The 17,020-nt window shown below is 38.8% G+C and overlaps 1 protein-coding gene across 4 annotated transcripts in view; it reads left to right on the top strand.

The window, feature by feature from the left end:
- sulf1 (sulfatase 1) overlaps positions 1–14,712 on the top strand; it is a 270,913-nt gene extending 256,201 nt beyond the window's left edge. For 3 of the 4 annotated variants that reach the window (XM_052022968.1, XM_052022969.1, XM_052022967.1), the window contains exons 20-22: positions 1,832–1,865; positions 4,152–4,205; positions 12,454–12,608. In XM_052022968.1, the coding sequence (XP_051878928.1) occupies positions 1,832–1,865; positions 4,152–4,205; positions 12,454–12,484 (119 nt within the window). In that variant the 3' untranslated portion in view covers positions 12,485–12,608. Of the gene's footprint in view, positions 1–1,831; positions 1,866–4,151; positions 4,206–12,453 lie in introns of all 4 variants that reach the window. The other variant, XM_052022970.1, reaches the window with a different exon arrangement.
- Positions 14,713–17,020: the final 2,308 nt, after the last annotated feature.

Here is a 17,020-nt window from a genome sequence, read left to right on the forward strand (position 1 = left end):
AAGACAATAATCAGATTCCACCTGCAGCCGGGGGACCAGGTGAGCATGAACAAGGTAAAAAATTCTAAAGGTGTTCAGCCCAACAGTCCTGGTCATTTGCCCTTTGACTGATCATGAAATATTTTGAGCATTCAATTGCTACCATTGGTTTGTCAACCTAACAAGAATTGCAGTAGTTTGGGAAAGAAGGAACTCATTGCCAAAATTGTAATGACTTCCTTCCTTTGTTTTAACATTATCTTTTAGGGCTTTTTTCCAGCCAATCAAAGCTTGATATGAACATGGCTTTGAAACATCCATTCATCAAACAAATGACCTGATTGATTGAGACCAACTAACACCAGCTCAGGAGCCCTACAAACTCATCTCTCATGAGTTTTTTTCTCTCTCTTTTTTTCCCACCCCATTTCTTTTTCCCTTTTCCTTGGAGCAGACTCGATGGGCCGAATGGCCTGCTTCTGCTCCCTTATCTTGTGATCTTGTGATCTTGTGACCAGTCCAGAGCCAGATTTAAATTAAGGATTTCCTGAGGAGCAAACTTGACAAAAGTGTAAATTAAAATTTATATGTTCCCCAAAATCCTGAATTCTGACCTTGAGAAGAAGAAACATTGTTATGAGTGCACATCTAATTTGCATATCCACATTAATAGATTTTATTCTAATGCATGATAACGTATACATTTTTGTGTACGTTATCATGCAGAAGAAAGAAAATAAATTGTAATGCAGAAAGCTGACTTTTCATAACTATAGTTGTGTGTAAGATAGTGCATAGTATGAAGCATGAAGTATGTAATTTATTTAGATTGATGGTCTTTCTTGGAGGTGTTATGTGAATAATGATTCTCTTATGGACAGCACAGTGACGCAGCTAGTAGAGTCACTGCCTCACCACGTCAGTGAACGAGTTCATTCCCGACCTCCTGTGCTGTCTGTGTGGAGCTTCCACGTTCTCCCTTTGACTGCATGGAGGTTCCTTCCAGGTGCTCCAGTTTCCTCCCACATTTCAAGCACATGTGGATAGGTAGGTTAATTGGCCACTGTAAATTGCCCCTAGAGTGTAGGTGAGTGGTAGAATCTTGGGGGGGGGGGGGTGGGAGTGGTGGGGTTGGTGAGTGGATGAGAATGTGGGGAGAATAAAATGGGATTAATGTCGGACTAGTGTAAGTGGGTAGTTGATGGTCAGGATGGACTCAATGGGCCGAAGGGCCTGTTTCCAGGCTGACCATTCATATACTCTTTTGGAAACGATATAAAAGTCTATGAAAGTGAAACAGTGAAATATAAATTTAATGCAATTGTATAAACAGTTATTGTTAGCATCAAGCTTGTCCTATTGTTGAAATTAGGTTAAAATAAGGTACACAGTGTCATAGGAATAAATTTGACATTTGACTGTGCAAGATGGGTAATAGAGAACTGCTAGCTCATTTTCCCAATTTTTATTTTTATTGAAGCCACTGGGAATATCAGACAGGAGAGAACGACATGAGCTGCCAATTTGCTATCACCCATTTTACACTTCCACTGAAGTCAAAATCTACCCATGTAGTCTTATACATGTTTTCACTGCTGATAAAGTGTATACAGTGGCTTACCTTCCTAACTGATCTGGTTTGCAATGAAGCAAGACTGAAGTTTGCTCTCCCTTTTAGTTTGGATTTCTAAGTCAGGTTCTCTTGATTATTTCTCATATCAAAGGTTACTTTTTTCTTTCTATTTTAACCAAATTACATTTTTCCTCAGGTAATGCATGGACAGTTACATTGTGAATAATTTTACTGTTCTAAAAACATTAACATAAATTACTCTTGTATTTTCCTAATCAGGAAATAAAGATGGAGGAAGCTTTGATCAGCACAGGTATCCTTACTTTTTATTCTCTTGAACAACTTTCTTTCCAACCAATTGCATGAGCTGGCCCTTTGAAGCTTCTTTTACTTTTATTGTATGTTCCATTCGGCATTCTTTGATGCATGATAACTCATTCTTTAACAAATAACAACTAAATCTTATTTCAGACCATCTGTTTTATTCAACTCTGCTCTTTGGGAACCACAGGAGTCCTAATAATTTATTTTTGTTATGATCCCAGCTCAGTTGTTGCTCCTTGAAGATGAAAGCGATTTCAAAGTGAAGAGAAATTGTCTGATTCCTATTGTTCCCTCAATACCTGTTGCACACATACATATAACTTTATACACACGCACACACATTTTACACTTGCACACTAACATGGTCACTTGATTACTAGAAAACTGAACGGTGTTTAGGTAGACCACAAATTGGGCCAAACCACCTAAAAGAAAATTGACAAACTTTAAGTACAAATTATGTTCAACACAAATCCAACTCCATGGTCTTTCACACTAATTTAAAAATCATTCAGTTTGAAACCACACAATTGTCCCTGCTCTCAGATGGAACATTATTTGGATAATATCATACTGTATCTGCTTGAGGACCTTAATGGCGATTCCTAACATTTGACTGCTTTTAGAGGCACACTTTATATGTCATTAAATAACAAAAGATAATTTACTTAGATGCTGAGCCCTGTACACCAATGAAACTATTAAATGCTTCTGGATAATTTTTAAAGCCATTTTTGGTTAGTTAAAATCAGTTTACTCAAAATTGGTGGACAAGACACTTACTAAAATGCTTATTTTTTGTGCTAACCCCTTTTTGCAGTATTAATTAATCCCTATAAGGTTATGAGTTGTAAATATATCAGAGATATACTTAAATTCAAAGAAAAGCAAAATCATCACAACAGAGGATGCTGGAAACATCCATGGAAGGAGAAATAGAGTCAAAACAGATCTTAACGAAGGGTCCAACCTGAAATATTAACTCTGTTTCTCTTTCCACACATGCTGCCTGATCTGCTGAGTGTTTCCAGCATTTTCTTTTTTTATTTCAGATTTCCAGCATCCAGTTTGTTAGAATTTCAAAGTAAAATCATAATTATGTTTCAAAACCATCTCCCAATTGCTTAGGTTCATTGATGATTTTACATTTATGATAATACAAATGTTTGGTTGGGATCTTGAACCATAAACCCACACCATAGAACAATCACAACTAGACTAGGTTATTAATTTATCCACAGGAGAAATCCTACCCAATGTTTTTAGAGCATTCTTTCACCAAGCTATTGAAACTATTTCAAATCCAGTAACTCCTCAAATGTAAATTCATAATTTCATTTTAATCGTCTGTAAAACATCCTTTGTATCAATTAACTAAGGATTTAGATTCTGCTTAATCACAATTTTGTGTCCACTATCCTTCGCCAAGGATAATAATATTCAGACAAAGTTAAGTGTTTTAATTTTTTTCTCTTATTTGGACTGTGATTCAGTAAATAATTTTACTTTAAAAGTATTTACTGTCATCTGTGACAGATATCTTCCATAATTTTGTTCAAATTTACCAATGTCCAAGACAGACTTTGAGCCTGAATTAAACTTCCAGTACCTTTGTAAGTTATTTTACAAACTTTTCATTACATTACAGCTGGTAAGCTTCACATTCACTTCCCATCTTGCAGATAGCTTCTAAAATCTAATATGAATTTACTAAATTGCTTTAACCAGTAAAAGCACAAACTTCCACTCATGCCATAGAATTAACAAAATCAATTTGTATCTGCAGTACTGACACAATACTTGATAAGTGCTGCTCAGGGAAGTGCTGAGTGAACGGAGGAAGCTTCCCCGCTGATTGCTTGAGCACTTGTCAAATGTTCCACTGGGATTCCTCTTACAGTTTCCAGAGTCTTTGAGAAGTTTCATTTATCTGTTCTCTTAGCTCCAGCATAGTTCTCGTAGCATAGAGGAATCCTAAAGGGGGAGAAAAAGAATAGATAACTAGAAAATCTCACAAGGTATTCATTACACTCAATGACACCTCAAGGAAGTGAGTGCAAATAGGTGGAAAGAAAAAGCATTTAATAAACTAATGAAGTTATCCTATCATAAATTGCAAATAATTACATGGCGATAGTATATTTGAGATAATCTAACAGATATAAATATATTTATATAAAGACTCAAAAAATTAATAATGTACCAAGATAACCTTAACTTTAGAATCTAACTGTTTGATCTTTGCCTCTTTTTGTTCCTGCTACCTGGTTGCCAGGCTACAGCAGCATCGAAAGTGGCCAAAGTTGAGGAGGCCGAGCTTCAAGTCCTTGTGAGTGACTAAAAGCTATTCTTTAGTAACCAGTAGGGAAGAAATCACTGTTAAGGTGGCGGTAGCAACTTAACTCTTAAGTTTTCAATTCACGTGCATCCCCAAATCAATATTGTGGCTGTCACACTTCGAACTCCACCTTTTCCTTAAAATGTACCAGCTGCAAAATATTTATTATTTCCCTATAATTGGCAAAGAAGTGCTCAGAAGTGACAGGAGCTGGGATTTGACAGCTGGGATTGCAAGGAATTGATTACTTATGGTGTTATGCTGTATGAACAATGACATCTTTGTTAATGCGCACAACATGAGTGCGCTTTCAGAGTGCTTTCAAATAGACATTGCTGTGGCAACGAATAAAAGATTTTTCAGTGCTGTGTCTCTTTCCACTGTTTTATAATTCTCAAAGAAAAGGGGTCTCTTTTTGCTTCATATTAAATGCCATATTTCTTTAAATTCCTTGTACTCTGAAGACAGTACTAGCTCTTCCTGTTACTGAACCTCTGTTTGGTGTCTTATGCTGTCAGGTTGGTTGCAGGCTTGAGTTGTGGGGAGAGTGATGGATGGGAGCGTGGGATGAGCAGAGTGTGGTTCTTAATGGAGCAGCTATAGAGGTGAACGTGCTAGTTCAGTCCTGGACTTCCTCACATCTTCCCCCAGAGCAATTCAATAACTGGAGGCAAAAGCCTCTTCCCAGACTAAATACTGTTCTCCAACATCCCCCAGCTGCCAATGAAAAAGTAACAATGGCAGTTGGAGTTGATACATCATGCAGAGAGATCCCAAAGATATGGACAAAACAAAAGTGATTAAATAAATATTAGGAACCCTTGATCCAGTGAAAATGATGTATTGTGTCGAGGCTGGCATGTACAGCCAATTTATATCTCAAAGCAGGTACCCAGTCCATTGACAGAATATTCTGTAGTTCGTTTGGAGCGGTATGGTCAGCAATCACCCAGGTTAGAAAACACTGGTGTCTTTGTGGTCCCTGTTGTCCTATAGAGGTCCTGCCATATGACAGTTATCCAAGCTGCCAGCCAAGGCCCTGCCTGAGCCAGTGATACTGAGCAGAGTGGGTTGGTGTATGACCTGCCTTTACAAGGCCCTGTGAGATTTCCTGTACAAGGTCATATCCAGGTCCCAAAATCTTTTAGATCTCTTTAACTTCAGTCCAACTGACAATATGGCAAGGACACAGGAGAAGTGCCTTGGGTTGTGAGCTCTTTGTTTTCTTTCCTTCCAAGGAAAGATAATTTTGGGAATAAATGCATCAGTGTTGAACAGATTACAACTAAAATAAATTTGCAGTCCTTCACACCCATCACTTCCATTCTCTCCTGTTGCAATGTTCAAGTTATTAAAGATCAATGGTCATGTACACACACATATGTGTATGACATTTCATCACTGTCCTGATCTTACACTGCCTTATATTCCACCTGAAGAGTATGAACAGTCAAGATGTTACAGTTGTTCCCTCTGCTGTTGTAGCAGAGACATGAACCCATTAGTTTTGAAAAGGCATCCCACAGAATAATTTCATGTGTTAATATATATCTTTGGATCATCTGTTTACAGAGTCTCCCCATTCCTCTCACAGATCCTCATCCCTGACCTTAAGGAACCTGGTAGCTCTCTGGTCTGAGTCACATGTTCAAGTTTCACTCCAGGGTCTTGAGCAAATAATCCAGGCAGACTCACCCATCCTGTCTTTTGAACGAGACACAATCTGTTCTTCCAAGCAAATGTAAAATATTTCAAGAAACCATCTGAAAAAAAAGCTGAGTCGTCCTTCTGTTCATGCCTTAAACGTACTGAAACAGATGATCCGGTTATTTATTTCATTTAGTGCTTATGGGTGCGTGTGCTTGTTCTGCACAAATTGCCTGTCATATTCCTTGTGTTGTGAGCTTTGTAATGTCCTGGAGGACCATGCAAAGTGAAAGGAACTATAAAAACACAAGGCATTTCATATTTTTATATCAGAAAATTACAGGTGCACAGTCCCCAATTCTTCGCCCAGGGAAAGCTCACTTGATGGTTTTTTTGATTTGAATGATAACAGGCATTCAGTCCACATTTTACTGAGGTCTCTGTGCCAGCCTCACCAGCAATCTATGGTTTCAAAAAACATTGCTCTATTTTAGCAGCAGAATACTAAACGGACCGAAGTGAAAAGAATCAACAAACCTGCCCCTATACTTCCAGGCACTTCCAATATCATTAGCTGTCCTTCCAGTTTAGGTTCTTTTGCCTGAAAGCAGTCAGTGGAAAGCTGGCATTGATCGTAGATGGATGGAAATTGTACAGTGTACATCCACCAGATGGACTAAAGTGATCATTTCTGGGCTTGTGTATTTGTCTGGTGACAATGCTGGAGCATAAATCAGTTCATGCCAATAAATTGCAGCCTATAATGCCAATGGATTTACATCACTCTCATCCATTGCCCATTTCACTAATGAAACTTTTCTTTAGCATGTAGGTTCATCGTTTCGCTGCTACTGCATTGTTTATCTGTTTGTCCTGCACATTTAACCATTAGTCATCTTTCATTGCTTTATTTCCCTAAGGAGAATCCCTTCCATCCAGCTGGAAGACCATTGGCCGTCTTGCCTTCTTGTTGATTTTCTTTGGATTTGCTTTTGATTTTTTTTAGCTTTGACCATCTTCCTAACTCTCACAGGCTGTGCAGTTCACCTAACAGACTGCCATACACTACATTTCTACACTTCCCCTGCCCCAATAACATGGTTTTCTTAGTTTGCCATTGTGACATTTTATATTTATAACAGGTATTTTAAGTGCTGTAAAATACAGGTTTAAGAAACTTCATGGGGACAATTTTGAATTTTTGGCAAGGGTGGGAATACGATTCAGGGGCAACCCAGAGACTGTGGGTTTAAGACACCAAACTCATTTAATCCTAGCAGGTAGCTGCAGAACATCACCAGACATCCTTTGATAGCTTAAGACCTCAAAATTGAATCAAGGCAGCCCTCAGAAAAGTCAGTTACCTTGGGGTAATAGGGGAGGGGGTAGGCAGGGATCAAAAGGCAGCACCACCCTAGCTTGTGTTAATGAGCCCTGGAACAGCAGTTCTATTTTGCTGCCTGCAAAAGTAATTTGATCCTTACCTTCACTAAGCCTCTTCAGTGGTCCTATTGTAACTGGGGCTTTGGACACCCCTCTTGAAATGGAGCTGCACACCACATTCAACCATGTTACAAGAACATTACTGTTGTACCAGCACCAAGCCAAAGCAATTAATGTTGTTCCCAATTAGAATAAAATGTGAGGGAAAGGTTCCACTGTGGAATCTTTGGCAATGATGGAAGTTTTTTTTAGTAAAATAACTGGGCATTGAACTGGCATTGTAGATCGCCAGCAGCATCTTATCAAATTCATTTTCTCATTTCCATTGAAATCAGTGAGTGGGATTTTTTTCTCATTCGTTACAGGATGAAAGGTAGGAATCAATTAAGGCTCAGTATGTTTTCTACAGAGTTCATAATTTTGGTGCTGAAACATAACTATGTTTGATGCTGCAAAACAGCTACCTGATGTTCTTCTTGACCTTTCTCTCTTTTCATGGCTTAAGAAGAGGTCTGTTCTGGCTGTGGTTTGCCTCATTCTGTCTCTATTTCCCTAAGTGTACAGTTTGCCTCATGAACCAAGTTGATATCCATGAACTTGGTCAAGCTTACCAAGATGCCTTCTGATTTCAATTTTGTTTAACAGGTCTGGGTTCTTGACATTGTTGTTAACCAACTTCTGATCTTTTAGCGAGTAATCTAACATGTTTAATCCCATGCTTTTAGTTTTCCTTAATACCTGGTAATAAATTCATGTTGAAAATAATTTATATGGAAATGAAGATTGAGGGGTTTCTATAATAAGTTACTGATGTATAATTTAAGCTCCACTAGTGGCAAGTAGAAAATTTAGTGCATTCTTTCCCCCAGTGCAGGACAATCAGTCCTTGTGTTATCCCTGGCAGAGACTGTTCCATACTCTCCCAGCCAGCCTGCTGCATTCTATCCCAATAAACCTGAGATAATCCCAATCTCTTCTGCCTGTGACCTAAACCACGCCAAGCCCTTTTGGGCCATCATCCACACTCTCTGACCTGCTCTGGCTCCCAATTACCCAACACCACAATTTTTAAAATTCTCATCTTTCCTTTCACATCCCTACAAAGTCTTACCTCTCACTTTTCTCCTTTAAGACATTCCTACTTCTCTTAAAACCTGCCTCGGTATTACAGTATGTGGCAGGATGTCAAATCCTGTGAAAAATGTGGGATGTTTTATTGCATTATACGTATTATATATATACAAGTTCTTGTGGCTGATGAAACTTTTCTGGAGCTGTTGTTAATTCTAAGAGGAATGCTGCCACTTTCAGATTGACCACAATTATTGGAAAGGACAATAAGGGAAAGAGTCCTGGTACATCATTAGATTGTATTCCTTTATGTCAAAGGTTTGAGAGAGTAGACAAAGCAAAATGCAGTAGATGCTGACAATATTCAGAGTCTGTGAAGAGAGAAACACAGTTAAGGTTGCAGGTCTGTGACCTTTCATTGGAATAAAAGACATCAGCAATTATCAGCTTATAAAGCAGTGTGGAGCTGAGAAAATGGTGGGGTGTTGGATGTGAGGTGGTTTAGAAAATGCTGAGGAAGACGATGTGAGTGTGAAGTGATCTGTGCTTGGGCAGGGTGCAGGAGTGATTGACAAAAGGGCTGACAAAATGGTACAAGGCAAAGGAGGTGCAAACAAGACAATCATGGAGTAAAATCCCTGAAAATTTAGAGTGTGCTGTTTGAATTAATTTCAACTATCTCATATGCAGCATTATGTGAAGTATGACAGTCCTTAAAAGAAAAGCAACACTTTGTCACCAGGTTACTTTTGTGTTCCAGACTTCTGTTGGCTAAATAGATGAGCTTTTTTTGTATCGACTATCATTATAGATTTTGCAGATGGCGTTTGAGAAATGTCCATCTCGTTTTGGATACAAATAACAGATACTTTGCAGAATGTCAAATATAAATGCATTTGAGGCAGCTTATTTACCCTCCCTACCAATCAAACCCAAGCATAGAATCAAAATGAAACTCTGTAAGCCTGTGTAGAGCAGAAGCACATTCATTGAAGTAAGATGTAAAATGGGTTGTTGTTACACTATTCTGTTAGAGGCTGTTACACAGGAGTCAGAATTATCCCCAGAGATTTTTATTACTCCTTGTGCATCTGATTCTGATTCTGATTCTGAACTTTGTACTGTTTTCTCTCTTGACCTTGTTGCTTTGGTCACTAAGGTTCGACCAGTTGTACAAGTATTGCCAGTCACACAGAACAACTAAAAGCATTATTTGGTTAGTTCTAGAACATAACACTTTTCATGCATTTACAGAAACTCAGTTTATCCCTTTAGAAAATGCAAATTTGCATTCATCTATAACCAGCTATTTCTCAAGCTATTCTCAAAATAAGAGAATCAGTGTGGACATCATGTTGTGATGCATAACGTTCTTGTAGGGATGCAACTGCCTAGAAATTCATCCCTAATAAGCAGTACCTACTGCACTAAATAATATAAAAAGTAGGACCTACTAATGTTTATTTGTTCACTTTTTGCAACTTGGGCATCGCAGCCAAGCCGTCCCTACTTGCTCTTAAGAAGGTAATGGTGAGTCTCCTTTATGAATCATTGCAACTCTTCTGATGAAGGCCTTCCTGCAGTGCTGTTAGGGGAGGGGTGGTGGAGTGGGGTTCCAGGCAAGTTACAAAGAAGGAATGACAATGTATTTCCAAGTCAAGAGAGTGTGCAGCTTGTGGAGGAGGTGGCGTTCCCATGAACCTGAAGCCACTGTCCTTCTTGGATAGACGCTGTGGATTTGGGAGATGTTGCTGGAGTAGCCTATGGGGATAACTACAATGCATCTTATAGTTAGTTTGTACTGCAGCCACTTTGAACCAGTGGTGGAAAGAATAAATGTTTAGGGTGGTGGATATGTTACTAATTAACCAAGCTACTTTGTCCTGGTAGGTGATGAGCTTCTTGAGTGTTATAGGAGTGCACTCATCCAAACAAATGGGGAATATTCTATCACACTCCTGACTTGGACATTGTAGGCAGTGGAAAGGTGTGGTGTGTCAGGAAGTGAGTCATCTGTCACTGGGTGTTCAGCCTCTGACCTGATCTTGTAGCCATGGTATTTATGTGGCTGGTCAAGTTGAGTTGCTGGGCAGTGATTACTCCCAGGATGTTGATGATGAGGAACTAATGATTGTAATCCCAATGAATGTCAAAGGTTAGTGGTTAGATACTCTCTCTTGTTGGATGTAGTAATCACCTGGCACCTTTGTTACATGAAAGAAACTATGCCTACATGATGTCTAGGTCCTGCTTCATTCAGGCATTACCTGCTTAAATTGCTGAGGAGTTGCAAATGAAATTGAACATGGTGCAATTGTTAGTGAGCTTCCCACATCTGACCTTATGATAGAAGGAAGGTCATTGATGGAGTAACTGAAGATAGTTGGGCTAAGGACACTTCCCTGAAGAACTCCTGCAGTGATATCCTGGGACTGGGATGATTGACCTTCAACAATCATAACCATATTCTTCTGTGCAGGTATGATTCCCTTTAATCCCCATTGACATCAGTTTAACCAGAATTCCTTGATGTCAACACTTGGTGAAGTGTTGCCTCGATGTCAAGGGCAGGTTCACATTTGGTTCACATTTGGACCAGGCTGTGATGAAGTCAGAAACAGAGTGGTCCTGGCAAAGTGCAGATTGGATATCAGGGAGTGGGTTATTGGTGATTGTCTAGTGATAGCACTAGAGACAACACCAACATCATTTAGCTGATCATTGAGAATTGACAGTAATTAGTCAGATTGGATTTGTCTTGTTTTTGGTAAACAGGACATACTTGGCTAATTTTCCGCATTGTTGGGTAGAGGCCAGTGTTATAACTGTCTGGAATAGCACAGTTAGCTCTGGATTGCAGCTGGGATGTTGTCTGATCCAAAAGTCTTTGCTGTGTCCAGTACTCTCAGTCATTTCTCAATGAAGATCATAATTTCTTGAACTCACATGGAGTGATCAAGTTGGCTGGAGAATGGGTTCTGTGATGGCAGGGATCTCAGGAGGAAGCTGAGATGGGTCGTCCACTCACCACTTGACTGAACATGACTGCTGTTGCTTCATCCTTGTCTTTAGCACTCATATTCTGGCCCCCATTTCATTGAAGATGGGGATATTCTCCACCCATTAACTTTTAATTGTGCTCTACCATTCACCAGTAAAAGGTGACAGGACTGCAGAGCTTGATGATCCATTGGTTGTGAAATCGCATAGCTCTCTCCAATGCATGTTGTTTCTGCTGCTTAGCAAGTATGTATTTCAATTTCTCCCGTTGTCCCCACATTTTTAGGAAAGCCTGGAACCAAATTTCCAGGAGAAGTGTAGCATACAAAGGTGCCAAAACATAGTATATTTAATGCTACCGGTCAGGAATGGACATGCTATTACCTGTACTTTAATCAATTTCATTGGCACATTGATATGATCTTAAGATAAGATGTTGTTTACAATCTGGCAATGGATGCTAAATGTCAGTTCTGAGATACTGGATATGCTAAATAAAAAAATGGGTCAGACTAGAGATTTTATTTTGTTGAACTAATCTTTCTGTCAAATATGTGCTAAAACAGGGACATGCAAATAAATAAAATAAAGCAAATGTGTTATCGGTGTGTGTGTTTGCACGTGTGTATGAGAGAGAAAGAAAATAAGTATTATCCTAAAATAATATAAGTATCAACCCCTTTGTGTAAGAAGTATCTGATTGCATGGTAATCAAATATTAAGGGCAGTAAAGATAAACTTTCTTGCTAATAATGTGGTTGCTGTCTGCAAAACAAAATGGCTACGTATTTGATATTTACTTTATGAAATCTCTTTTTGATTTGTGCCTTTGTTTTAATAATCATTTCTCTCTCTGAGCATTCTTTCAGTTTTTCATGTTGGGGTGTGTGTTTTAAATCTGTTCCTGCTGTGCAACCTTGCTTTTGTGTGGTGAGGCGTGCTCTCTCTAATTTTGCTTTAAATAACCAGTTGATAGTGGGGCAGATGCATGTTTACACGCAAGCACAGTGCTTCAGCAACTATAGACAAATTACATATGTGAAAATAAATTACTTTGAATCTTTGTTTCTGCCAGCAGAGGACAGCTATGGGATGGATGGGAAGGTTAATCCACTTAAACTGCCAAACTTCACAGAAAATATCAACTGGGGAGGACTTGAAAATTTGTACAGTGTGGATGAAAGCTTGTTTGAACACAGGCATAATTATAGCCTTAGCCTTGGTGACTGGACTAATTACTGGAAGGATGTAGATAGAATGTTTGCACTGCTTAAGACTTTTTCTGGACACATTAAAACTTCTGAGGCCATTGCGCTAAATAAGGGCGGGACTCTTGCTTTGAGCATTGACACCACAGCACTGGACATGGCACCAACTCCACTGCCTATTTTTGGAAATGTGTTCTCTACTGAGCCCGAGGATGAATCTAGTGGCATGACTGTATGGGAGGCAACAGAAGCACAACCTGCTGTACTTGCTGATTCTGAAGGAACAACCATGAGTGCAGCCATTACAAGTGGTGAGAGTCCAAAGGAGGAAGTGATAAACTACAATCATATACCCGATAAGCATTTCTCTAATACTGAATGGTGGCGACATAATCGGACAAAAGAGTTGATCAAAGAATGGGTGGAGCTGGAATATGATGAAGGCGCCAGTGGAAATGGTCTGATGGAGATTGAGACCAGAAACAGCTTCTTTCTTCAGCAGAGTTCCATGTTTCCGTCACCCAGCATCCAGAATGAAGTGGAGGAGAAAGAGGACATCTTTGAAGGGCAAACATATCTTCCTGCTGGTTCTGTGGGTCACCTTTATACTAAAGCCTTCACAGTTCCCCGAGAAACCAGGGTCAGTGGCAAAGAGAAATTGGCAAATGTTCAGCTTCAGGAAGAGCCCCAGAGCAGTGGAGAGGGAACACAAGAAAGCTTCAATACAGAAGGCAGTGCCTTGCCCCCTCCATCCTTTCATCAACTCACAGCCCACTAATTATTTATTTGGAGAACAACTACAATCTTTCATACTAAAAGCTTTATTTTTAACAACTTTCATTGTGAGGTTAAAGCAAAGCACATTCCATTCCGATTGGAGATATATTTCATAACAGGCTGACGATGGTCGGAATTTCACACACACTTTTACTTTATTAACATTATCTGGAATGAGGGAACAAAAAGCTGATGTTCCTCTAATAACTGTAATTTTGCAGTCAACTATATAAATATGTATTTAAATATTCAGTGTTATGTGTCTGGAATAGACATGTCCTTAAGTCCTGTGAAAAATTCTTGAAGCCTCCTATTGGCTGTTCAATATGTAGCTGCTTTAGCCTGTCCATTATCAGTGTCAAGATCCATGACCAGTCCATTCCAAAAAGCTCTCATCATACACTCTTCACATGACAAGTGTTGAGTACAGCAGTGTTTCCTCTCATAAAATATAATGCACTTTCAAAGTTCTTCACAAAACATTTGCAAATGTGGATGTATTAACAGTGCAGAGCATTGGTTCAGTGAGTTTTTCCAGCTGATGATTTCAGCTGTAATGTGTAAAGGAAATCTTACTCTGTGTTCTTCATGCTGTAACTGGCTCTCACTTATCAGTTGTTTCACTTCTAAAATTATTTAGCATTGTCTTATTTTTGTCTTAGTATCTTTTTTACCTTGGCGCATTTTGAAGTTCTTCTTTAATGAAGGAACAAGATAAAGCCAATGTATTGTATTTTGTTTCAATTTATTACTTTTTCCTATTAGTTCCCTCGTGATCTTAAAGGGGTATGATCTTTGTGAAAATTTTGTGCTAATTTGTCTTTTTTAGAGGAACATAGGAGGAGCAGCTGTCACTTTTACCCTGACAGCATTGAGTGCAAGGGTCATAATGATGCACTTTTAATGAGATATACATCACTATGTGACACATGCATTACTAGAAAGTTTTCAAGCAATTTTCATGAATATGGTGCTCCTTTAAGATTGAAAAGTAGGCAAAACTGCTTACAATATACTTGATGTGTAACTGTTTTGATAAATCTGTTTATAGTTTGAAAGGCTCGTTTAGCACGACCCTTAGATTCAGTTGCATGAAGTTTATATAATCTGTGTAGGTTTATACAGTGGTCACAGATGTTTTAATTTTTTTTATTATATGGTGGTAACACCATACATTACAAAGCCAATGTAATCAATGTGCATAGGTTGGAGACGTCAGACTAGTGCAATTCATGCCATGTTCTTCAAAGGATAAAATTTGTAGCAGTGTTTTATTTTTGTCTGTAATATACACTGGCCATACTATTTACTGATAATTACCTGTTGCTTGTTTCTGGATAAACATGCAGTGATTAAACCACAATGCTTAATCTTTCATTGAGAATGTAATTGTTATTAGTGATACAGAATACTTTCACCAGAGTAAAAATTGGAATTAAAAACACCATGAAGTTAATAACAGTGTATGTTTAATTATAGGTGCCCTGTCATAGCTAAGGACTTGGTTGCCATATGCAAGAAGAGTCCAATATTCTATCAATCCCCCAAAGTGTTCTAAAAGATATATGCCGAGAAATTGGATTGGGTAGCACCACCATTTTTCTGCACTATGTGATCCAATTTCAATGGAAAATTAAATCTAATCAACAATTCAGGCCTTTGAGTTACATAAAATCCTAGGATTGTGTTCTGATTCCCTTGTTCCTCTGTTTTAACTAATAATGCAAAAGGTGTGATAGCAAATTGGTTGCCATTGTGCACCCTGTCCAATTTCTTGGTTCCATCAATTTAAATGGAAAACAAGAATAGGAGCAGGAGTAGACTGTATGGCCTCTGAAGCCTGCACCATCAGTCAGGAAGATCATAGGTGAAGTGACCACTTTCTTGCTTGTTCTTCATAACCTTTGACTTCACTAAGGCCCAAAATCCAGCTATGTCAGCCTTGAATATATTCAATGACTCAGTCTCCACAATTATTTGAGACTCTGAAGAAATTCCTCCACAAATCTGTCTAAACGGTGGCCTCACATTCTACAACTATGTTCCTAGCTTTAGATTCCCCCATAAGGGGAAGCATTCTCACAGCATCCACTCTGTCAATCACCCTCAGAAACTAATGTGTTTCAGTGCTATCACCTCTGTTTCTTCTAGGCTCTCATGATGCTCAACCTTTCCTCATAAAACAACCCCTTTCATCTCAGTAATCCTCCTTGTGAGGCTTCCCACACTGCCTCCAATCAAGCATGTGCCACTTGGAGACTAAAACTATGAATACAATCTACCACCCCAGGTGTGGTTTCACTAATGCTCTGTACAGTTGTAGTGAGACTTAGCTACTTTTATACAGCATTGTCTTTGCAATGAAGGCTAACATTCCATTTACATTCCTGATCTATCCACAGGCTAACTTTTTGTGCTTCCTGTGCAAGGACACACAGATCCTTCTGTACAGCAGCATTCTGTAGGTTCTCTCCATTTAAATAATATTCCACTTTTCTGTTCCTCTTACCAAAGTGAATAAGCTCTCATTTTCCCACATTAGTCCCCACCTGCCAAGTGTTTGTCCACTTGCTTACCTATCTATATCCCTCTGCATTCTTTGTGCCTTTATCACAACTTGATTTCTCACCTGTCTTTACATTGACAGCGATATGATGACAATATACTTGGCCCCTTCATCTAATTCCTTCACGTTGATAGTAAATGCTCGAGGCCTCAGCACTGATCTTCATGACTGGTTACAACTTGCCATATTGACTTCCAGTGATAGCGTTACAATTTTCTATACGTCCCTTACCACTATTTAAAATTGGCCAGGGTGCATAATAGTTACCTAATTCAATATTACTTATTTTACCCAGAATTAAAATAACCTGGATAAATTTTGCAGGAAATATTAACAGGAACATTTTTTACTAAATCATAGCACTATCAAATTGAATTTACAAATCCCTTTTCATTTCTAATAAGAATTAGAAAATGAACCATTTAAAAAATGTATTGATATCACTTAAGGCATTCATTCAAATCACTACTGTATTTGCTCCCAAGTATTCATTATTTTCCCTACAATTCCCACAATTACAAATAATTGTGTAAGTGCATTGAAATATGAACTCAAATCAGCTCAGAGCCAATGATTCATTGTATGCAATGAATCATTGCCACAATATTAAGAGTTAACCCATGCAGTTCATTAAGGAGAAAATTTGCAAAAGCTAGTGGTAAAATTCGTAAAACAATGAGGTTTAGAAATTCTTCAACATCTGGAATGGTGCATTAAATATTGTGTGTGGCATTCCATAGGAAGGTTTCTCCAAGAGCCCACTGCTGGGAAATTGGGACAGAGCAAACAAAGCAGGTTGGTCACTGTTTTGTGGCAGGCCTAGAGGGTGGGAGAGGGTCAGCCATCAGTCACTGGCTGGAGAATGAGACCAAGTTTTATGTCAGGAAATTGGGGGTTGATGGTTGTAAGGGAAGTGATGGAGGGGACGCTATTTGGTGGCCCAAGAGGTTAGTTTTAAAACTAAGGTAGAGGTTCCACAGTGCTGGACTCAATGGGCTGGGACCTGCTCAGTCAGGCCTCTTATGATTTACAATGCAGCATGCCTGACATGCATGTTGTTAGAAGTCATTGCTCATTGTACTGACAACCCAATG

Source organism: Pristis pectinata, chromosome 9 (genome assembly GCF_009764475.1).
Source record: "Pristis pectinata isolate sPriPec2 chromosome 9, sPriPec2.1.pri, whole genome shotgun sequence".
Taxonomy (NCBI): Eukaryota; Metazoa; Chordata; class Chondrichthyes; order Rhinopristiformes; family Pristidae; genus Pristis; species Pristis pectinata.